The 25,230-nt window shown below is 36.3% G+C and overlaps 1 protein-coding gene across 1 annotated transcript; it reads right to left on the bottom strand.

Moving 5' to 3' along the window:
* Positions 1 to 1,245: 1,245 nt before the first annotated feature.
* LOC125656172 (uncharacterized) lies at positions 1,246 to 24,421 on the bottom strand. Its single transcript, XM_048886767.2, has 3 exons — positions 24,404 to 24,421; positions 13,956 to 14,075; positions 1,246 to 5,538 (listed from the first exon to the last, which is right to left on the bottom strand). Exon 3 carries the CDS (start codon positions 5,523 to 5,525, stop codon positions 3,870 to 3,872), a length of 1,656 nt encoding a protein of 551 aa, XP_048742724.2. The 5' UTR covers positions 5,526 to 5,538; positions 13,956 to 14,075; positions 24,404 to 24,421; the 3' UTR covers positions 1,246 to 3,869.
* Between the last annotated feature and the right edge of the window lie 809 nt (positions 24,422 to 25,230).

Below are 25,230 nucleotides of genomic sequence, written 5' to 3'. Positions count from 1 at the left end.
CAGCACAAGTCAGAGAATTTACAGAACCACCTAACAACAGCAGTCTTTCATCAACATAGCATATTCAATCATCATCTGCAACTTCAGTTATCAATGGAAGCCCTATGGAAGGTGTAGATCAACCCCATCAAAATGCCACCACTTTTATCATGCATTCTACAGCAAGAGAAAAACAGTGTTGTTGTTGTTGGTTTTTTTTATATTATACCAATTCAAGCCTGCAACATTTTTATAACATCTGATCAAATCCCAGGTATGTGAAAAAAGGAGAGGCATAACAAGTATGACAAAAGAATCGCAATTGTTGTTAAGACTTATGAGGCTGATACATGAGGCAAGTTATTACTATTTTATGATACGTACATGTACATGCACCATGTAGGTATATACATGTGTGTATGACGTATGAAGTATATGAAACGGTGGAACACGAGGATGACGTTTTTCATTTAAATTGCTGCTGCCCTTGTTCATAATGCAATAGTACTTTCGATTTTACAAAATACTGATCATCCCATATTATCAACTATGCATCAGTATTTTACCTTCCGTTCCGTTTTCATGATGCTTACAGTTATGGCTATTTCAATTGTTCAAGCAATGTTGTCTAACGCAAAAAGGTTTCCAAACTTGATCTACTATCAGTAAATGTAATTAGTGGTGTAAATATTACAGATGCGCGTGTTTATCAGTACAGCATGAGATCGCGTCATTTGTATTCATATACACCATAACAAGATGCAGTGATTTCAATGGATGTTTTATCTATAGTGAATTGTGTAATGGTCTAATGCCCAACTTTTATATAGCGACTGATGTCAAAGTTTAGTGTGAGGTAACGCATCAATACCCTTGACTTGTGAAGGTGTTCCAACCCACAATGTTTTTATATCCTACGCATTTCAAAACGTGTCACAAAACATTTGCTTGCTATGGTACTACAATAATACTGTAAGTACTTTAAAGACTATATGATAATGCGTAGGTATTGTGACAGAAACGTAAATCCATGGACAGGCCATTTTCAACATCTACCCAGAGTTATCGTTCCTTACACTATTTGTTCTGAATACTTTACAAATTTGCCGATAGGTATCGTTGATTAGAGGACTTTTCACTACCCTCCTAATAATCGCTAGCACATGCGCCCCGCTCTTGTGGTACTCTTGTTACATATATGACCAGCTCTACGTGAAGCAGTGTAAATTATTACCTATTTGTGACCGAGCAGTAAGAAATAAGATGGAAAGTCAAGTTTTTATTGCAGGAAATATCATGAAGGCATTGGTTATAATTATATAAGTATAGTACAATATTCCATGTTTAGTTTCATAAACATTTAACGATAGATTACCATTGATAAAGTATACATATAAAAATAAACTTCATTTTTGTAAATATGTGAGGGTACTTACTGTGACGCTTTACTCCGGTATACTTATGTTATTTTTTACATTTACAATCTAAGTATTTCATTTCTGTCAAAAATCCCAACCGAAAAATTAGATTTACCCTTTCAAATTCATACACATATTGTTTATAATTGCAGCATATACATGAGGCAATGGCTATAATTACAAATTGTAAAGATATCAACGGGAATAACATTGAAACTTAAAACTATTTTTGGAACAAAATGACTTTGAACTTTCAGACATAACATACCACTACAGACAATTCTAAATCTAAGATTTGTTTTACACATATATTGGTATGATTACAATGTACATATGATATTATACGAAGGGTGATAAAAAGTCTGTGAACTAGAAGAATAGCTTACTTAATGCAAACGGTAGTGGGATTTTCAGGGTTTTCTTTTCTTTTCCTAAGTAGGCTTCTCCAACTTAGATACACTTCTGCCATCGGTCTGTCTATGCTCGAAACATGTGATCCAGACCATCACGTGACGTGCTCCATGGTGCACTGTTCAGAGCAGTACCAAGATTTTCCTGGCTATCATATTTCTCTCTCCGCAGGTTATCACAATGTAGTATGTAAAATTATTAAGTAACTCATTCTACATCTAACACATGTTTTTGACTGTGTGCCAAAATTCATTTTCATCACCCCTCGTATACATTTGATACAGATTACACATATTAGCATCAATGATGAAAATGTAATATTGCTCTAATTTTAGATTTTACATAGTTTAGACAGTAACTCAAAGGAAAATTCCAGATTAACCAGTGAAATGAAAGATAGGATATCAACTCAATCCAGACGCGCAAAAGAACTTCAAACTTTATGAATATACGAACTTCCAAGTAATGAAAATTAGCAATGAATGAAACAAAAATACACATATACAAAAACTAACAAATTAGTGATATATATTTATATAAGAGTAGTTTTGTAGTACTCTACGTTTACCGCATATATATGACAATCATGGTGATGACAGGGAAGGCTCTTTTATAATTTCATCGCCTGCTGTGACATATGTCTGAAAGACGCCATTTTCACTTTTAATGCAGACACGTAAAGGAACACTCACGACCTAGTTTTAATGTCGTAGGTTCACATGACGTGTCAAAAATGGAACCCAGGAACTCCTGACTTGTGAAGCCTTAATAAGCCGGTTGTAGTGTTATACACAAACGCTGTGTGTATTATCTAACTTCTTTAGATTCCAACGACCGGTAAGAACATGGCGACTTAACTCTTGGGAATGATTGTTACAAGTAACATCTTGAAATAACAGGAAGAGGGCCTGTAGAAAATCCTTACAACAGAATGTTCTGTCTCAGTATATTTGATGTGACAATATCTGAGATAACCTGACAAATTATTTTAATTTTCTTTTGTTTTTCAATATTTTAACTTACCATTGCAAGTTCCAATCTTGGTAAAGAAAAAAAAATTACGAGTGTGTGAAACTAGAGTCATATAAAACAATTCTTAAACTGTCATACATACAAATCTCATGCTGTATTTCACTGTATTTTGTATTACTGATCACGGAGGATTCAACTGTATTCTGTATCACAGATCACGGAAAATTCAATAGCATTTTGTATTTATATATCACGGAGGATTCAACTGAAAGGTGATGATAACGAACGAACAGTGATCAATCTCATAACTCATATAAGCAATACTGTCTAGATAGTTGGGAAAACACGAACCCCTGGATACACCAGAGGTGGGACAGGTGACTACGAGGACTAAGCATCCCCTGTTGACTGGTCACACCCGCCGTGAGCCCTATATCTTGATCAGGTAAACGGAGTTACTTGTAGTCAAAATCAGTGTGCCAAGAACGGCCTAACAATCTGTATGAAACACGTCAGACAGCATTTGACCCAATGATAACTTGTATTGGCAAACTAGAATGTTATAAAGACCATAGAATTTGCGAAATGTTGACTTTAAAAGAAAATTAACCCCTGCACTATCAACTTTGTCAGTAGCTGCTTCGATTTGAAAACTGACCATAAGCAAAACATTTACACTTTACAGATCACTGAGCACAATCCATCCAAGTCCATGCTTTACCTCAGTCCCCATCAAACAGGGGATCACTGAAAATGCATTCTCTGACTGAGGGCAACTAAAACCAACAATCATGTACTGGTTCGATTGGTGGATGTGCCTGCGTGCATGTGTGTATTTCGTTAGACTGCTGTTCTGTAGAATTGTACAACCTGTTTATGTATCCAAATCAAAAGGAAAATGACAGTAAATATCTTGAGATGAGAAAAAGCAGATTCACATTAATGTTTTCTAGGAATGTTTGACTTTGACAAAACTTTGAACAAATGCGTAAGAAAACACCGTTGTGTAAATATCACTAAAACATGTGTGAATCAAGAGCACTGTGTGAACTCTGTCATTATCTGATGTATGTATGTGATGTTATGTGTTTATTTCATGTACTGAATCACTTTCACTTCTCCTGAATGGAATAACACTACCCACAATCTCCCTTCACTGTCCACACTCAGTCCGGCAGGATTTTCTAGTCCACAATTGTCCACATATCTAAGGAACTTTCCGTTCTGATCCAGGATGTGTAGACTGGCATTGTTGCAATCTGCCACAATGATCTGACTCATGGAGTCTGTCACTATATGTCCAGGATCAAATGACTTCTTCCTCATGGCTGGTGTACCGTCGTATCGGAATCGGACTCTTCCTGACTTGTCCACCACGACCACGGTGTCAGCATTAAGATCAGAGGCACAGACGTCTCCATTGTTGTTCTCCACCAGACACAGTGGGTTTTCCCCTCCTTTATAGATTGGTTCTCCATCTTCATCTCTATCTATTTCCTGTTTCACTGTGTGTCCCTGATAACGGACAATTTTATTTCGGCTACAATAAGAAGTAGCCATACTGATCAGGATGTCCCCTGACTTAGTAAAGCATATTTTCTTTGGATGCCAGCCCTGTGGTGTGGTTATCAGTGTCTCTTTTTCCCCTTGTTTGACAATGTTCACAGTTCTATTGTTAGCATCACTGTATGCCAGTTCTCCCTCTCTGGTCACTGTGATATCCCCAGGCCAGGTTTGACATGTAGTGGGGACAGTGTCCCGTACATACCCGTTTATGTCAATGCGCCTTATTGTATTATCTTTACCACTAACCCAGGCGTCATCCACTCCCGCACAGGCAACATGGAATAGAGGATTAACTCCAGTAGGAATGGTTGCAATTGATTTGGCTTGCTCTAACAGCTTTTGTAAAGATAAATAGGAGACTTCCTCTGTCAGACTGGGCAGTGTTGTCTGTGTCAGGCTAGCCTTGTATTCTTCTAATTCCAGGCTGAGTTCTCTTCCTTGGACTATGTTGGTTTTGAGTGATGGCACTTTGACATCAATATCAGTAAGCATGTTCCTGTATTCCTCGAGTTGGGATTTGTAGTCAGTGACTGCACACACATTGTTTGACTTCAGTATTTTTTTGTTTTGTTGAACTGTTTGGGTCATGTCTGGAATTTTATTTTTCATCTTGGATTGGTGAGAGTTTAAAGCAGACAGGATATTCGTTTTGATGGACTTCATCAAAGAACCGAGATTATTGAAAATTGTGTCTACTTCTTTGTGCCAGAATCTTCTGTGCTTTTCTTTCTCTTTTTCCAGTTCATCAAATTCGGCCATTATAATGGATATTTGGCTTTTTGTTTCTTCGTTTTTCTTCTTGTACTGTGGAATAATGGTGGATTCAATTTCTTTGGTTTCCTTTTCCAATTTCTTTTTCTTGTCATTGAAAATTTCTGGCATATCCTTGACTCTGTGTCCATTATGGAGATCAAGCATGCATTTCAGACAAACTGGAACATCACATTGTTGGCAGTGGACCTCACATCTCTGGTTGGAGTGAAATTCACACTCAGGAAAAGCCACCTTTCTGTCTTTGAAATGAACGATACGATGTGGTTGGTACTTGAGCTTGTCCACGTGTTTACTAACACAGTCAACACACAAACTGAGTTGACAGTTGTTACAGAACTGCTGGGTTGGCTTGACACAAAGGTCACAGGTGATGACCTCCTTTGCCTGGGAGATCAACGTGGCCATAATCCAATAAAAGCTGGAAATAAATAATAAATGAAATTTTATATATTATAATGTATGAATGTTGCCTTAAAAGGGTTTAGAATAATTAAAATTTTAGCATCTAATTTGATACAATTCATCAAGATCATCATGTAGAGTAACTTGTAATTCAAAAACGGAGTAGATGATTTGTACAGTAGGTTGGCGTGTGTCAGATTTAAGGAAGTTAGCTCCAGAGCTTTTGACCACAGCTGCACAGGATGCTAAAACTAGGTATTTACTGGTTCAAAACTTATCTCGGTGGTGCAAACCTATTACACATCTATTACTGAACTCTATTCAATTAGAAAAGTTTGTATCAAATCAAATTTTGAAAGGGTTTGGTGGGGACTATGTTTTGTGACGGAAGAATTGATTTATCAAAAATTTTACAGTTTCTGTTTCATCCAATATATCTTCTATTGTTATACTTCTATAGTATTACGTGTATTTCAGTTTTATAATTTATGATACAAGTAGTTGAGACTTGGAATTAGTCAAAATGTAATTTATTGATTTGGTTAATATCTTTTTCAAAACATAACACCGATTTTTAAAGGGGCATGGACACAATTTGAGCTGAACAATTTCAAATCTTGTTTTTTTTATTTTTATTGTTTAGAATGCTTAACTTAATGATACGCAAATTTTGGTTGACCATTCGGAAAACCTTTTCGAATGCTCAACGCAAATTTGTATATCATTTGTTAAATCAGAAGCGAGATACAGCACTCAAATGTCTTTGTTATTCAAACAAGGTTCGTGACATGCTTGTATTTACATATTGATGGCTTCATAGAAATAGCATGTATAAAACAAAATGAAATGTGTCAAACACCAGAAACTATTTAATTGAGTTCAGAATTAACTTGTAAATTGAAAATAAATTTGCTTTAAACGAAACTGTTACTAGTATATTTAACCTATGTTAACAAAAACATGACAGGAGCCTTGTTTATATCAAAAAGAGTTGTGAGCTCTGTATCCCCCGTGTTTCATGACAACATATATTAAAATGTTTGTTAACCATAAGATGTACCTTAATTAAGCATTCTAAACATTAAAAATGGAAAAATAGAATTTTAAATATTTTAACTCAAATTGCCGATATGTCCATTAAAAAGTGTAAATTAATTTACTCGAAATTTTGTTTACAAATACAGTACTTTCGCTAATAATTTGGGTCAAATGCTGTCTGACGTGTTTCATACCGATTGTTAAGCCGTTCTTGGCACACTAATTTTGACTGCAGATAACTCCGTTTACCTGATCAGGATATGGGGCTCACGGCGGGTGTGACCGGTCAACAGGGGATGCTTACTCCTCCTAGACACCTGATCCCACCTCTGGTGTGTCCAGGGGTCCGTGTTTGCCCAACTATCTATTTTGTATTGATTGTAGGAGTTATGGGATTGGTCGCTGTTCGTTGTCTTCGCCTTGCTTCTAACCCCATTTCAGCTCACACGAGCCAAAAGCGCAAGTGAGCTTTTCTGATCGCCTGTTGTCAGTCGTCGGTCCGTCTACCTGTAAACCTTTCATATTTTCGACTTCTCCAGAACCACTGGGACAATTTCAACCCAACTTGGCACAAAGTATCCTTAACTAAAGAACGTACAGGTTTGTTCAAATGAAGGGTCAAGCTCCCTTCAAAGGGGAGATAATCACAAAAATGCAAAAATAGGGTGGGGCCATTTAAAAATATTCTTAAGAACCACTGGGCGAGAAGAGCAAACATTTACATGAAAGCTTTCTGACATAGTGCAGATGCAAGTTTGTTAAAAGTATGACCCCCGGGAGTAGGATGAGCCCCGATAGGGGATTAAACTTTTACATCTAAATGTATAGGAAAAATCCTTAAAAATCTTCTCAAAAACCACTAGCCCAGGAAAGTGGAAATTTACATGAAAGCATTCTGCCAAAGTGCAGATTCAAGGTTGTAGAAATCATGGCCCCCGTGGGTAAGATGGCCAACACTAGGGAATCAAAGTTTTACATACAAAAATACAAAGAAAATATTTTTAAAATCTTCTTCTGAAGAGTCATTGGGCCAAAAAAGTTTACATTTACATGAAAGCTTCCGGACATTGTGCAGAACCAAATCTGTAAAGACCATGGTCCGTGGGGGTAGGATAGGGCAACAATAGGGATCAAAGTTTTACATGCGAATATGCAAGAGCTTGTTCTCTGTATGGTCCGTTTTTAAATCGAAGCAAGCTACTGACAAACAAGTTGATGGTACAGAGGTTTCAACAGTCTCGATTAAAGTCAGCGTTTCGCAAATTCTATGGTCGTTATAACGATCTAGTTTGCCAATACAACCTATCATTGGGTCAAATGCTGTCTGACATGTTTCATACCGATTGTTAGACCGTTCTTGGCACACTGATTTTGACTACTGATAACTCCGTTTATCTGATCAGAATATAGGGCTTACTGCGAGTGTGACCGGTCGCCAGGGGATGCTTACTCGTCCTAGGCACCTGATCCCACCTCTGATGTGTCAAGGGGTCTGCGTTTGCCTAACTATCTATCTTGCATTGCTTATAAGGGTTATGAGATTGACCCCTGTTCGTTATCTTCATCTTTCACATGCGAATATACAGGGAAAATCTTTAAATATGGACCAAGGTAACTTAAGTGAGCGATGTGGCCCATGGATCTCAAGTTTTTAGTTGCATTTTAAATTTGAAGACAAGACCTTCAAAATTGTTTGAAATTTTAGAAATTGACATTACTCCTAATTTTTCCTTCTAAACTCTCAAATTTAATATCATGATTTTTCCTATATCAAGTGTGAAAAGGTCATTATGTATTTCCATTATTAGTATTAAACTTTTTTATCTGTATTGTTAGAAGACATGATCATGTATCTATTTCAAGTAATAATTGATTTGTGTTGCTTATGTTGTGATGACACCAACAGACAAATCAAGTTTAAACGAATAAATATTTAGTCAATTTAAAGCGCAAAATGACCATGTTTAGAACACTGCAGCTCAATAACAAGCATTGCAGCCCGTTTTTCTTTTTAATTTCCTAATTCTCCTGCAATGTAAAAATAAAAAATACTCTTCCTAAAATTTTGACATTGCTCCAAATCTCAGGTGCGAAATTCTTAAGAGTAAATGTTCTTTCTTGTTGGAGTTCCTGTACATAGATAATGGTAATGACAGTATGATACAAACAAGAATATTTATTTCTTATGTTTATTTTGAATTGTGAATTAGTTCCATGGTTTGTGGTTGACCTAATTTGGTTTATAGATGGTCTCGCCCCATTGGAATTTACTGACCACGTAAATACATGTACCATATCAGGGCTAATTTAAATCATATAGTGCATATAGTTTACTGACAAGCTTCTTTAGATATAATAAATGTATGAGAAATAAAATTGCATGTGACATTTAGGATGCACTGTGAACTGACACAACGATGGCTTTCACACACAGATGACGTTAGAAACTGCGTAGTTTACGTATTTGCGTTCTAGACATTGCCTGTATTCAGTTTTAAAAGTTCTAAATTTATTTCTTCGACTGGGTTTGTTAGTTGTGTTACCGAGCAGTCCGCCACTTTGTAATCAAAGTAAACATGGAAAGGGAAATAACTGGTCTATCAATGACTACCACTGACGGTGTATGGATATATTTGGTTTTCACGTGATCGAATCGTAAACCAGTGATGATACTACAAAATTGCTGGAGGTAAAATATAAGAGTTGAAAGGTCGGTGATTTAATGAAATGACGTACATTGAAACAGCCTACATTTTAACATTAAAAAACATTAGTGACTTTAAATACAAACTTGCTTCAAAGAGTCAATGTACCCAACGTATTTGACTGGTCCTCAATAAATTGTGTTAAAGGAAAGTTTTAGGGTGACCTTGTTTTAAGAGCTTGTCTACGAGAAAACCATGCAAATATATAAAAATGAAGGAAATGGTGGTCACCAATATCATTTCTAATCATTTATATCATTTGAGTATATGGTTGGAATAATGATAATTTGAGGTAAATTTATTGATAGGTCATTTCTATTTTTAGTAACAGCGCATTCTGTATTTACACGTGGATTAGTTTTTGAACACAAGAAAAATCCTTAAATATTAGGGTTTTATTTTTTCAAAAATGCAAATCAATTCTGAAGACGTATGAAAAGAATGGATTTTTTATGATATTTCCATGTAAAGCACTTATGGAGATATCATGTTTGACATCATAAGTGTCCATATAGAGATTACATGGAGCCTGTAATTTGGCATTGTGCCAAACTTTTTTCATTTTGTGTTATATGGTCAATTTTGAAATAGGTGTTGCTGCAAAAGTAACGCTTAAATTTCTTTAAAAGTGTATAATACTTTAATATCAAATTCTTGTCTGTAAAATATAAAAAATTGTACTTTGGACTTTTGGACATTCATTTGCAATTAAACTTTAAAAACTGACAAAAATGAATATTTTTAAGCATTTAAAACTATCTTTTAAAAGATTAAAGATTTAAAATTTGTGGTATTAGATGCATAAATTGTTTGGAAATTTAATTTTATTTATAGATTTAACATTTTCTAATAAATATAAATCCCAATATTTTATATGAAAAAGGGGGTCTTTTAATGAAATAGACCTGTTGCTGTAATTACCGCCCCTTTGATGCACTCTTCATACGTAGAAGGTACAAAATGATAGCAATATTATGGAATGTTATGATTCCAACTTGAAATGGGATTTGAGAATTTGTACATCATGTTTATGTGATATCAGTGAAAGACATAACTGTATCTGTGAATGTAAACCAGAAATTTCTAAATATTGGCAGGGTTTAAAAAGTATTCGGTACTTCGTCCTGTTATACTGCAAACTAGTACCAGTGGTCAGGCATTTTGTCATTGAAGAATTGAAAGCGTTCTTTCATTGATAATACATGCATTAACCGAGAATGCTTAGATGTTATATGGAGGAAATCAAAGAAAATATGCATCTATAGTCAGTCCAGATGGAGCATGTGAGGATCTAGTGCAGCCCCCCCCCCCCTCCCCGAATTTGCAAAATGTATTTACCATCGACATGATTGATGACAAAACATTTTGTTATTAGTTTACAAATATGCACTAAGTAATGAGGACAGGACAAAATAACAAAAGTGTGAAATAGAAATCCACAACGTGTTCTCAATTAAGAATGTATACTGTAACAGTTTGCTCGGTTTCTTTCTTCTTCAGTGATCAATGTAACAGTAAGACATACTTAATGTTTAATCATAGGTTACGATTCAACATGCAAAAATTTACACCTTTCTCTATATTTTACCAACAACAAATATATAGATATTGTAAACTGATGGTATTACGTATATGTATGTGCCAATGTAGTTTTCTTAAAGTCATTGATGTAGGTAGAGTTTGGATCGTCACTATACTTTGTTCATCATGAGAAATTGATCGGGAAAAAATTTGGAAAAAATCATTTATCTGACAGGGAAACCGAATATTATTTCGATCAGGTCTCTTTAGCTAAATCAGCCCCCCCCCCCCCCTCTACTTTTTTATGGCAATCAATAAACAATTGAAATGGAAGCTTGAACTGATGAATGAAATCCTTGGAAACCCCCAACCCCCCATTATTTTTATTATCAAGGATTTTGACCTTCGGTTTGTGTTAAAAGTAATTTTTAGGGAGGTTGGGGGGTTCTATAAAAATTTGCCACCCACCACACCCTCCGCCCTTGTGATGAGTGCCAACTACAGGGCCTCTCCACCTAGCTACACTGAATGTGTTTAGACAGGACATACTATACCAGCCGGGTCAGGTATAAACAATACATTTCATTACAAATTATATTTCCAATTAATACAAGCGAACTTCTCTACTTTTGTGCGAATTCGGACGTTATTATTATCTTACTTTCATCTTCGGTGCAATTTATGTGATTACTGTCAGTTGGCATTTAAGCTATATTTCATTTGTACGTGTAATGGTGTTGGGAGTGGAGTGCGAATGCAAAGAATATTTCTGTATTTAGATATATTCAACATTATTGATTATTTTATGATTTTAACAAGATCATTCACTATCTAAGAGCATTTTACCATTACCACCCCTCCACTCTCAATATAATGTTTATAATCATTAATTTCCGGTATTGAATATGGCTGCTTCGATGCCTTTCGCATGGATTTAGAATGTAAAATAATACGCTACATGTAAGAATAAAAAACAAAAGAAAGACAAGAAAAGAACATGCACATTCCTTTTAGCTCACCGGGACGATTATCCGGAAAGCTACATGTATTGTAATGACCCCAGTGTTGGCGTCGGCGTCACTTTAAGGAAACCTTTTAACCTGGGTTATATCTTCTAAACCAAGGGGGGGTAGGGTTTTGATATATCCCTTATTGATTCCCCATGAAGAGAGCTTTGATGTGGTTCCAAGACTTTCTACCTGTGACCTTGACCTATTTTTTTTTAACTTCAACCTGGACTATGTCTTTTGAACCAATAGGGATAAGGCTTTGATATTTTACATATATAAATGCCTCATGAAGAGACATTTATTTTGGTTTGACCTAACGACCTTTGCCTTGAACTTTGACGTACTGTTTAAAAACTTTATCTTGGTTATATCTTTTGAACCAAGAGTGATATATCTTTGATGTTTCAAACATAGATGCTATTTCTTTTGTTACCAGAACTGTCAACGTCGACCTTGGACTTTGACCTAATTTTCAAAAACTTTTAACATTTTGAACAAACGGTTAGGTACAGTCATCTGCCAACTCTTGTTTATATGTACATATTAAGCATGTTATTTAATTGTTTAAGGGTTGCTGCTCATTTTTTTCTGGGTACTTCATTTGTTAAAGTTTGATGACATCTAAAAATTCCTAATCACAAAGTACTTTTTATCTAATATATTGTACCTGACAACTTCATATGACGTGCTAACTGTCCCGAGGAAAATATAAAGATTTGGGGTATTATACTGTGGATATTTATTAAGTTCTGTCTTCACACAATTAAGTTTTAGCTTTGAACTTAAAGCACGTCAGTCTTTAAATTGGTCTAAATGTTACTATGGCAACAATTTTATTTGTTTTAGAATATCAATATTGTGACTCTCATACAACTTTTCAAAAGTTTCATTGCTGGCTGGCTTAGTATTTGCGATTGAGTTTGATTATTTCAGAATGTTTTCAATAAACAGTCAGATTTTAAAAAAATATATATATCCTTATTGTATCCACGGGGAAAGCAAATCTATGAAGAAATATGATCCAATTGCTTGTGGTATATTTAAGTCTCTGTAGGACCACAATGTAAACTAGTCATTTGTACTAATCGTGCTATCGTGTCTAAATAAAGAATTTATTATATATAGCATAATATAAATTGGCATGAAATTTGTTTTTAAAAATTGCATTTTAAAAGTACACAAATATCAATTTTGTTAAATTACAACTATTCATACGATGCATATTATTTTTTTTTAAAACGTTATTTTTTCAAATTTTGCAATTTGTCACCATGACAACCAGGACCATAGCAACAAAAAATGATTGATACATACTTCTGGTCATCTGATGTGAAATCATAAAATTATATAAGATTTAATAAGATAACAAGGACCATGCATGGAAAACAGGTTTAGATGGCTACCAGAATAAAAGCTCTACAAGCAGGAAAAAATGCCCAACTTAAAGTATTAATATATTTACTATAATCGAGAGTCCAAAGACTCTATAAGATGAAAGAAATTTTGAATAAATCAAAGCGTTAGAGTCCCACTAAACAATATGAATATGCATATCCAGTTGTTTTACAAACTGTGTCAATTTTTAAAAATCCATTTTCAATAACCTGTTAGAATTTTTAAATAGAAATGGTAAACTATACAAAATTTTATATTTTTGTCAGAACAGAAGTGCTATTTTTAGTAACATGGCTGCAAATCCCTATCCAATGACTACATCCCCGAAATAATATGCCAAAGTATTTGATATTGATGTACTTTATTACACTCAAAATATGTTGTTGATCCGACAACTTGCTTCCATCACATTTTGCATGGTTTTCTCGCACACAAGCTCTTAACTCCTGTTGTTCATACAGATATTAACTGTAAGGTTTACTATTTAATATTTGTTAAAAGTTTGTATGTACACAGGGAGCAATATGTGAATTGGAGATGCAGCTGAGAGAACGTTCATACACAGATAGATGTAACACAATTTTTTTACAGACGTGTAAGGCTGTGTATTTTCACCAATACTTCTGGTCATATTATCATGTCAGGAGAAAATTTATGTGCATTATTCACTAAGCTCTAATAAATTGTTGTATAGTGATTTACCTTTTTTTTTCTCCATATGAGTGAAAAATTCTCGAGCGAGACGTTAAGCAAGCAAGATTTACCTTTTATACTTGCAATTTCCAACGGTGTGTGAACAAGAAATCCATGGCCGCCACCCCGATATTTACCAGGCTGGGAAGTACGTTTCGTTTGGTGTTTATACTTCTTGGTGGATAATTTATCTGTATAAACACATAGGTAACTTAAGCACCTCTACTAACGTTATTGTTATCTAAATTTACACCACGTGGGTATTTTTACCCATAGTGAAGGAAACTGGAAATAAATCTGCCAGAGCTACCCAACTAGGGTTTTCCATGGTAAACTGCACTATAACTAATGGGTGAAATTACACCTCAAATTCACAAGTATCATTACACTTGTTACGGTTCAACACCAAAACGACACTACCCATATATTGACTTTGACTGAGTTACCGTAAATTCCTCTCATGGGAATTCCCCGCGACGTCAATTGAATATCACGTAACACTTTATTTTTCGAAAAAAATCAAGAGGCCCTACTTTTGAATAAAAGTTCAGATGCATTCGGGTAACCAGCTGAATTTTTATTCACATACTCAGAAAGAAATTTAAAAAATATACATAGAAAGTTATAGGACCAAATGCATACTCAAACTAAACATGCTATATGTCTACAGTCATCAGCGAATATAAACGGGTTATCCGCATTCCTATAGATATCATGTCGTTAATATACAAGACAGAAGTTGATCCCAGCTCTTTTCAAAGGCATAAATATATCTAAGATATATTTCAGAAAAAAAATGATATTGCTTTTTATAGCAGATACAACTGAACTTTGCCACTGTTTCCGTAGAATGGGATTATTTATGTACATAAATGAAATTTTAAACGCATCAGTCATTCAGATTAGGGGCAATTTCAAGGTCACCTTCGTGCATACCATATATATATATATACTACTCAAAATTTGATAAGGATCATAGATATTTTTCTGTTTAAAAAATTAATAACTGCATAACTGGCATTATTGTGTCCAAGTGAAATCAAAAACGTCTTCAACAAACTTGCAGGTGAATTCCATGCCATGGGAAATGCGTTTCTCATCACAGGTTATGCTTCTGCTACCATTGCACAATTTTCACTCAGGCATCGGTGTCTGATTCTTTCTAAAATTTCAAACTCACTTGAGTGTTTACACTACGTTTATCAACACAATGCCCCCTCAACATGTAAGGCGTCGCCTGACGACAGAACAACTGGGCAGATGTATTGGAATGTTTGACGCAGGCTATTCACAACGTGACGTTGCAAATGCACTAAACGTCAGCCAGAGCGTTGTAAACAGGGCCTGGAACCGACAGCAAACTTTTGGTACAGCAGCACACCGACATGGGGTGGTCGTCAGAAGTCGACAACCCAACGCCAAGACCATTTTGTGGCTCTTCAGGCACGACCTCATCCCTTTTGGACAGCAATCAGTCTACGTAACGACCTCCTGAACGCCTCGGGGGTGAATGTGTCCACTCAGACGATACGGAATCGGCTTCACAATGCAGGTCTCAACTCGAGAAGGGCATGTGTTCGAGTCCCTCTGACTGTTTGACACCGGTGGGGCGATTGGACTGGGCTGAAGATCATGTCACTTGGACACAGAACGATTGGGTTCAAGTTCTGTTCACCGATGAGTCCAGGTATTGTTTGGACTTTACAAACAGGAGGCACCGAGTGTGGCGACGACAACGTGAACGTTTCCATGATGCCAACATCAGTGAACATGACCGTTATGGTGGTGGTTCCATCATGGTCTGAGATGGAATCAGCAGGGATGGAAGAACATATCTTCATGTCCTGGAGAGAGGAACAATGACGGGGGTGCGGTACCGGGATGAGATCCTCGATGTTTACGTCAGACCCTACGCTGGCGCTGTTGGCCCTGAGTTCATCCTGATGGATGATAACACCCGTCCTCATCGCGCCAGGGTGGTGGAGCAGTACATTCAGCAGGAGACAATTGTCCGTATGGACTGGCCGGCGCGCTCGCCGGATTTGAACCCGATTGAGCATGTATGGAACATGCTGCAGATTGCCCTTTCACGCCGTAGAGCACAACCCACGACTTTGGCAGAGCTCGGAAACGCCCTCGTGAAAGAGTGGAACAACCTTCCCATTGGAAACATCCGGGTGCTTATTGACAGCATGGATCGACGTTGTCAACCCTTATTGATGCAAGGGGAGGCCATACCCGATATTGACACTTCATCGACTAAGTGTAATGATGGACTATCCCCAAAAACTGTGTAATTTTTTCTCTGGTTTGCTGTTAACTTTTTGTAATGAAATGCCTTTTGGTGTTGTTATCAGATTCCAAGCTTTCCGTATTGATAAAAGTTCATGCCGTTCATGAATTTTCATTCACAACCCGAGTAAACACGTTTCTGAGTCAAATTTATGTCTTTTGTTATGTTAGTAGTAAATTACACACATATAACCTAGTGATCCTTATCAAATTTTGAGTAGAATATATTAATCAAGGTCCTGAAAGTACTAGTGAATGTTGATTTTATGTATGTTTGCACCAGATGCTTCTGGGATTAAGAATTTATTTTTTTAAAATGTTAAGTATCCTCAAAAGTCATAAACTTATGCATAAATGTATGTTTTGTTTCTATAGCAATCAAAGCGCAATTACTTATGTCTACAGGTATGTACATATAGGCAATAGTAAGTTAATACCTTGTCTGGATTATATTTTACTATTATAACATATTATATACGTCAAATCATTTATTCTAAAAGGTCCTAAATACAGAGAAACCTCGGTCTTTCAATTGATGACAGAGCTTCATCTCTATTATGAATTCTCTCGAAGATTATGCGAGACGATGGAATAAAAATGGAAAAGAACTTGATGAAAGGTGAAGATAACGAACAGTGATCAATCTCATTACTCCTATAAACAATACAAGATAGGCAATCACGGACCCCTGGATAAACCAAAGGTGGGATCAAGTGGGTAAGAAAAGAAGTAAGCATCTCCTGTCGATCGGTCACACCCGCCATGATCACTATATCTTGATCAGGTAAACGGAGTTTTCTGTAGTCAAAATCAGTGTGCTGCCAAGAACGACCTAACAATCGGTATGAAACACGTCAGACAAGCATTTCACCCAATGATAGATTGTATAACGACCATATAATTTTAGAAATTCTGATTTAAAACAAGACTATTGGAACCCCTGCATTATCAACATTTTTGTCAGTACCCTGCTTCGATTTTAAACATGACCATAAGTAGAACAGGATATTGCGTATCGAATCAGTTGAGAACTATAAACACCATATACAGGGATAATGGAATATGGAATATGGGAAATTGCCGATGGAGAAGCTGAAATCATCCCGTTTGTCATGAAGCTGAGTTGTTAGCTTGCCGTTGATATCTACTTTCAATAAAATATCTAAGTATGAAGCAGAAGCGGACGACTCTGTGGTGCCTTTTATTTCAAGTTCATTCGGATATATGGAATCGACATATGAATGAAATTTATTATTGTTTATAGATAATATATCGTCGATAGATCTAAATATCGAATTGAAGGTCATAGCAAGAGATGTTTTCTTCTCATGTAGAAGTAAAGTATTTCATTTATTATTGATTTACTTCTTGAATTCAACCCAAGGTAGGGGCATTCAAGTAAATAGATAGATAGATATATATAATCATTGATTGAGATAAAATATAGTTTAGTTAAGCAAAGATGATTTTTGAACTCATAATAGAATGACAGCAATAGAGTGTCGTTACATCATTTGGTGTACTTCTTTGCCTTTCATATATGGTTATTCAATTTTGCAAGCAATGGGAAGCAATATTGAAAATGAGATAGCATTGCTTGAGAGGGAAATCATGAGGTCAGATATGGAAATCGCTAGGCATAAACATGCAACACCAATTGTTATACGGCATGCCAGTAATTTTACTATGGCAGGTCATACGTATGGTCATCCTAGAATGTACAGACAACTGGTAGACCATACTATGACAGGACAACTAGTAGACCGTACTATGACAGGACAATTGGCAAACCATAGTATAACGAGGCAGAGAGTCGATCATACAATGACTGGCCAGATGGTAGATCAAAGTTTGACGTGCCAGATAGCAGACCACATGACAAACCAAAGTGGAAGGGCTAGTCATTTGGCAGACCATGGAAAATTGGCAAGTCAAATGACAGACCTAAGGGGTATGGTAAGTCAGAGAAGCAATATTGAGGGAATAGCAAGCAATACTACATCAACAAGTACTGATCGGTGTGTCTCACACATGAGAAATACATCAATGTTAGGTCAACCTTCAAGAACAGTGGCAGACAACAATACTGGCATAGATGGGAATAATATAATATACGATCTAGTTCGTCAATACAACCTCGCATTGGGTCAAATGCTGTCTGACGTGTTTCATACCGATTGTTATGCCGTTCTTGGCACACTAGTTTTGACTGCGGATAACTCCGTTTACCTGATCGGGATATAGGGCTCACGGCGGGTGTGACCGGTCAACAGGGGATGCTTACTCCTCCCAGGCACCTGATCCCACCTCTGGTGTGTCCAGGGGTCCGTGTTTGCCCAACTATCTATTTTGTATTGCTTGTAGGAGTTATGAGATTGATCACTGTTCGTTAACTTCACCTTGCAGTTGGCAGTATCTTCAAGGGATAATGCACAAAGTGTATTAGGTAATATTCCTGCATCTGATCAACGTGATTACGCTACTTTCGCGGGCACGTTAATGCAGGTTATGAAAATCTTTACTGGGATAAAATCCGCAAAACAATGTGACGTCATAATTGAGATAAGTATGTCACCAAGTATATATTAAGTTCCGATCTTATTTTTATGTAAGTTTTATTTATGCATAAAATAAACAATGCAGCTACTAAGATCCAAAGAAATTCGAAATGTTATACTGCTGTCGTGTAATTTCTATCTGATCAATATGAAAGTAAACTGATGAGTGACTTTGACACATGCAAGGAATTTGTTAATGTGTGCCATGCAAATATCGACAAAATGTGGAGTATTTGAAATATATAACTTGGGATATATGTAATATATGATTTGAAACATTATGCAGTTTACGTGCATAAATGGAGCATGGCCTGCTTTAAAGGGACTGGTTCACGATTTTTGAAGAAAATATTTTTTTATTTTTTTTTTGTGCTAGATATTAAAAGTATAACTCATTTAATGTTGACAACCAACATTTTGACCTTCTGAATGCAAGGATAAAAGCTATATTTTAGCCTTAAATATGTGTTATGTAAACAAAGACTCGAGTCTTTTTATGTAAACAAACAAACAAGTAAAATATAAAGCATCATAATTTTGCATAGTTACACATTTTAACTTTTATATAACACATATTACCCGAAGAATGCTTGAAATGCGAAAGTTATAATAAACTAAGATCGATATCCATTTTTATTTAAAATTCATAAACAATAACATACCGCAATCTTTGTTTACAAAACAAATAATAAACTCTCTAAAATGGGCTTCTGTGATGATGTATAACCTTAATTTTTATGTGAATTTTTTAAAACATATTAGACAGTAAATTTTGATCATTAAAAGTGAAAAATAAAATTTGGGGGGAAATCGTGAATCAGTCCCTTTAACATACCCGCGTTATGTACAGCACTTGACCAGAGCTTCGAACCAACAAACCCGACAGAATTGTACAGGGCTCAATTACGCGAAAGAAAACAAAAGGCTGTAAAGTCAATACCAGAGTTAGGCCAGGACATCAGGAGACCTACAAATTTGGCTTACCCAGCAGCAACAGTGGACCTTAAAGAGATATTTGCTAAAGAACAATACATAGATGCTATTACAGATTCCGACATGAGACTTAAAATAAAACCGGCACGTCCTGTGGACCTAAATGATGCAATACGCCATACCGTAGATTACAGGCATTTCAAAGTGCAGAAAAGAAAATGCAGGAAAACCAAGGGTATGTCAGAACAGTAGAAAAATATTCTAATGTAAGTAAAACGGACAAATTATTGATAGAAATAACTGACACCATATTGTCACCTCAGAAATATGCGAAGTCACATAAGGAAGGGCCCAGTAAACATGCGTCCATGCAATCAAGGTTTAGCAGGAAAAGTCAATCTGAACCATCAAGCGATATTAATATATATAAGTGTTATTACTGTGGCAGACCAAGTCATATGAAGAGTAAATGCAAACGTTATCTTGCTTTACAAGCTAACCACAGACCTACACAAGTAAGCAAGGCAAAGGTATACTCTACATCAGAGACAAAATGTAAAACTTCAGACAGAGGAGATGTATAAAAATTTAGTTGTGGAGCATCAGATATTATCAATAAATCTGGTGAATCAGGCATGTTTCTAGAAATAAATATAAACGACAAACAATTAGACTTTCTGGTGGATTCAGGTGCAACAGCATTTGAAAACTCTGATAGATCATTAGTGGCAAGAGCACTAGTGACAAGTGGTATGAAAAACAAACTTCATGTGCGTTTAATGAATGTTCAACATGACTTTAAACAGTTAATTAATGAACATGCATTGCTCAGCTAAACCCAATTCAAAATGTCATGGCAGCATCTGTCTACAAAAGCACACAGAAGAAAAGGGAAATTTCAGAACTGCCAGACCAACTACATGATTTGTTTTTGAAAGATCAAATAAGGGTATGCCATGTAGGAACAAGCAAGCTATCCTTAAGTTACTTCTACAATACCAGACATCATTTGCGAAATCTGACAGAGATCTGGGTAGGACAGATGTCATAAAGTACAACATCAACAGGGGTGACAATCCTCCAATAAAACAAGTCCCTACACGGTTCACATGCAGAAGGAGGTAGATGTTCATGTTGACGATATGCTGCAGCGAAATGTGATAGAGCCGTCTAGTAGTCCATGGCCATCCAACATTGTTTTAGTAAAGACGAAAGATGGTAGCACAAGATTTTGTATCGACTATCGCAAATTGAACAATGTAACACAGAATGACGCGTATCCAATACCACGAATTGATTATTCTTTGGACCAATTGAGAGGTGCTAAATGGTTTTCCGCATTAGACTTATGTTCAGGATATTGGCAAGTTAATGTAGATCCTGAGGGCAAGCAGAAAACGGCCTTTACTACAAGATGTGGACTTTATGAATTTTCAGTAATGCCATTCGGGCTTTGCAATGTACCAGCCATATTTGAGCGTTTAATGGAGACAGTGTTGAGAGGCTTGAAGTTTGAGATATGCCTCATTTATTTAGACGACATCATAGTCTATGGCAAATCTTTCGAGGAAATGATAGGAAACTTGTTTCGTGTTTTTAATCGGTTGGAAGCTGCTAGCTTAAACTTAAAATCTAAAAAGTGTACTTCATTTGCCCGGCAAGTCGAATTCATGGGCCCCATAGTGTCAACTGACGGTATATCAACAAGCCCAGCAAAGAGAAAGGTAGTGCAGGATTGGCCAACAAATGAGATCGTTGTAGGTCTTTGTAGAAAATTTGTTAAAACTTTTGCAGCCATTGCAAAGCCGTTGCATGATCTAACAGCCAAAGACAAGAACTTTAAATGGACAGAGGAGTGTCAAGATGCCTGTGAGAAGCTTAAGGCAACTATCACTTCTGATCCAGTATTGGCACACCCTGGCTTTACTAACAGTTTCATTTTAGATACAGACACAAGTAATAATGCTATTGGAGCTGTCTTATCACAGATCATTGATGGCAAGGAAAGAGTGTGCGCTTAAGTCAGTCGTTGCTTGATGAAATCGGAGATGTTACTGCGTAACAAGAAAAGAGATATTGGCGGTGACATCTTTTGTCAAATATTTTAAGCACTATTTGTATGGCAAAGAGTTTCTTGTTAGAACCTATCACAGTTCCCTACGTTGGCTTATGCAATTCAAAAATCTTGAAGGACAATTTACGCGCTGGATTGATGTATTGTCCACATACAACTTCCGAATCCAGGACGACTACATGTCAATGCAGATGTGATCAGTAGGCTACCTTGTAAACAATGTGGTTATGACGATATCTGGGAAGAAGAGACTGTTTCTCACACTGTTGGATACATAGGTATCGACCAGTACTTGCAGACTTCACAAAAAGCTGACACCGACCTCCAAAAACTACGCAGTTGGATAGAACAAGTTGTCTTTCCAAATAATGTTTCAGTTTCGGGTGAGAGTTTTTACCTGGAGTGCGCGCCTATGACAATAGTACATACAGCATACCCCATAGAAGAATAGTAACGGACATTTTGGGTGAGCTTCCACTAACAAAAAATGGCAATAAATACATCTTAGTGGTTGCTGATTATTTTCGAAATGGGCCGAGAGTTTTGCCATGCCGAGCATGGAATCTCGTACGGTTGCGAAAATCCTGGTTGAAGAGGCGATTTCTCGATTTGGGGTACCAGCAGTCTTACACGCCGATCAAGGAAGACAATTCAAGAGCAAGTTGTTCATGGAAATGTGTTCTTTGTTGGGCCTAACAAAAACACATACAACACCTTATCATTCACAGTCTGATGGTATGGTGGAATGATTTAATCGTACATTAACAACAACACTTAGTAAGTCTGTAAATGACAACCATAATGATTGGGACGAACATTTGCAATATGTCATGATGGCACACCGTTCTACTATACATGAAACCATTGGTTTTTCACCCAATGCTTTAATGTTAGAGAGGGACGTGTGTACTCCTCTGGACATCTTATATCAAGTGTCCTCATCAATAAAACCAATACCATAGGATAAATGGGTCAGGGAAGTCCAAGACAGATTAGAGAATGTCCAAAATATTGTTCGCATCAATACAAACCAAGAAATGGTAAGACAGAAACATTACCGTGACAGAACGTTGAACTGGGCAAAGTTCAATAAAGATGATAAAGTATATGTTTATTTCATAGAGGAAAATCAGATCAGCCCCCTAAATTCACTAGCTATTGGCGTGGACCTTACTTTGGTATCCCGAGATTCCATACATGGTTGACTGTGGTCCATATGGTTCAAATCCAGTAATTCGTGTTAACATAATAAGAATCAAACATAGTCATATTTTGATAGGGGAAAGTGAAAATGTTGCTGAAAGCTTATCAATGGATGCCACACATGAAAACCTTCCAGACAATGACACAAAAACCGATATTGATAAAGATGAAAGTCAGGTGTTAGGCAAATTGGCTGATTTGCCCACAAGGCAATTTCGATGTAGACGACCACCTGTTTTGGTTAAAAGATTATGAGACAGACTATTACTTACAATTTCAGTCATTGTATATAATTTTTGTTTGTTTTAGATCAAACTATGGTGAAGACAAAACTGACAACGTGTATTGACTCTAGAACATGTCCAATGTGCTAAGTGCTATGTCATGGAGATGTTGCGTTCTCCAAACATATGGTGGAGTGTGCCAAACATGATCATCCCTGCACCTTCTATGCATTTACATCACAGAAGGAATGCGATGTCAAGCGCCATATGCAAAGAGCTCATATGGAATTGTTAGAAGATCCATGACCTCTTGGAGAGAAAAGTTATGTTAATGGTCAGAAGGACATAGTGGATAATTTAATCAGAGATGCAGATAATAACATGAATCTGGTTCATTTGATGATGACTGGACAAGTCAAGATCCAGGTGAATTGCTTGAGGAAAATCATGAGATGTCTTACTCTGCGGAAGATCAACACAAAAAAAGATGAAACGCCGAAAGAAAATAAATGACTTGCTGGCAGGTCGAGTTTACAGAAAACAAACACCATCTCTGCCAGGAAAACGCGTCCATCCTCTAGATCACCATTTTCTTATTAGCCAGACAATGGATGGAAGGTCAAAAATGTTCCCGATGACTCAGACACAATGTTGATCCATCAACAAGAAACTTAAGTCTGATGTATGGACACAGACAGACTTTGCTAGGGAAATATCCAAGAAAACAACTAAGAAATCCAGAGACGGTTAAATTGACATCGAGGGAATTACAGAGGAGAAAACCATTTTGTATTGATTTAATCAAAGTGATGGAAAACGTTTGAATCATTTAACATAGATAGTGTTCAGTTAGTAATTAAAGATTTTAATTATGTGTTTGAACTATGTATTGCAATTATTTGAAAAATAATAATAACAAATTTTGTAAGATGTTGATATCAGTGTATCCAGAGAAGTGTGTAGTAATTGTGTTGTTATATTCAATCTAATGTTTCAATGATTACCAGTACATTTGTCATGATAATATGGGATGACCTGACTCCCCTTATAATTAGAACAGTCTGTGTGTATATAAACCCGGTGTGCAGTAAATTCTGTGTCTTTCTTGTGAACTAATCAAACCGAGAGGAAGCCTAATAAGAATTAAGGATGAATAAAGGTTTTAGCATTAGGAAAAGTAAGAAGAAAATCAGTTCAGTGGCCCGAATAGAGTTGAAGCTGTTTTGGTTGTTTACCTGTTTTCCAGAGTAGTTGTCCATAGCACTGAAAGTAAGTTAGGGAAAATGGTTAGTGTTGGGGATAGTGACCCGAATAGAGCCGACCTGTTTCTGGTACAAGTCAATTAAGTTAAGAAAACATACAATTTTTATAATTGATTTACTTCTTGATTTCAATCCAAGATGGGGACTTTCAAATAAATAGATATATAATATCTAATCAGTGATTGAGAAAAATTATACTTTAGTTAAGCAAAGAGGTTCTTTTCGAACGCGTAATAGATGGACGTCAGTAGAGTGCCGTTAGTGTTTAAAAAGAATTTTCTTTACTGAGTTGAAAGTAAAAAACCGCATCAAAATTGATGCATAAATAACATCATAACATAAATCTCAAATTTGGTATCATGATTTTCCCCGGTATATCAAGTGCAAAAAGGTCGTTATTTATTTTCATTATTAGTATTAAACTTGTTTGCAGTGTTAGAAGACATGGTTATCTATCAATTTTGTGTAATGATCAATTTGTGTTGCTTATGTTGTGTTGACACCAACAGACAAATCAAGTTTAATTGAATGAATTTTAAGTGCTAGAAGGTCATGTTTAAAACACTGTGGGTTAATAACAAACGTTACAACCACAGTTTTTCTTTTTAATTTCCTCATTCTCCTTCAATGTAAAATTCACAAACACACTTCCCAAAACATTGACATTACTCCGAATCTCATGTGCGAATCTCTTTAAGTCACATATATTTACTTATCCTTTTTAAATACCGCCGCGGTGGCCGAGAAGTTAAAGCGTTCGCCCCGCATGCGGAAGGCCGGTCTTTGAATTCCGGCAGCAA

The sequence above is a fragment of the Ostrea edulis genome, chromosome 7 (genome assembly GCF_947568905.1).
Source record: "Ostrea edulis chromosome 7, xbOstEdul1.1, whole genome shotgun sequence".
NCBI classification, from domain to species: domain Eukaryota; kingdom Metazoa; phylum Mollusca; class Bivalvia; order Ostreida; family Ostreidae; genus Ostrea; species Ostrea edulis.
Note: the sequence above shows the minus strand (reverse complement) of the source record. Positions and strands in the feature narration are given on the sequence as shown.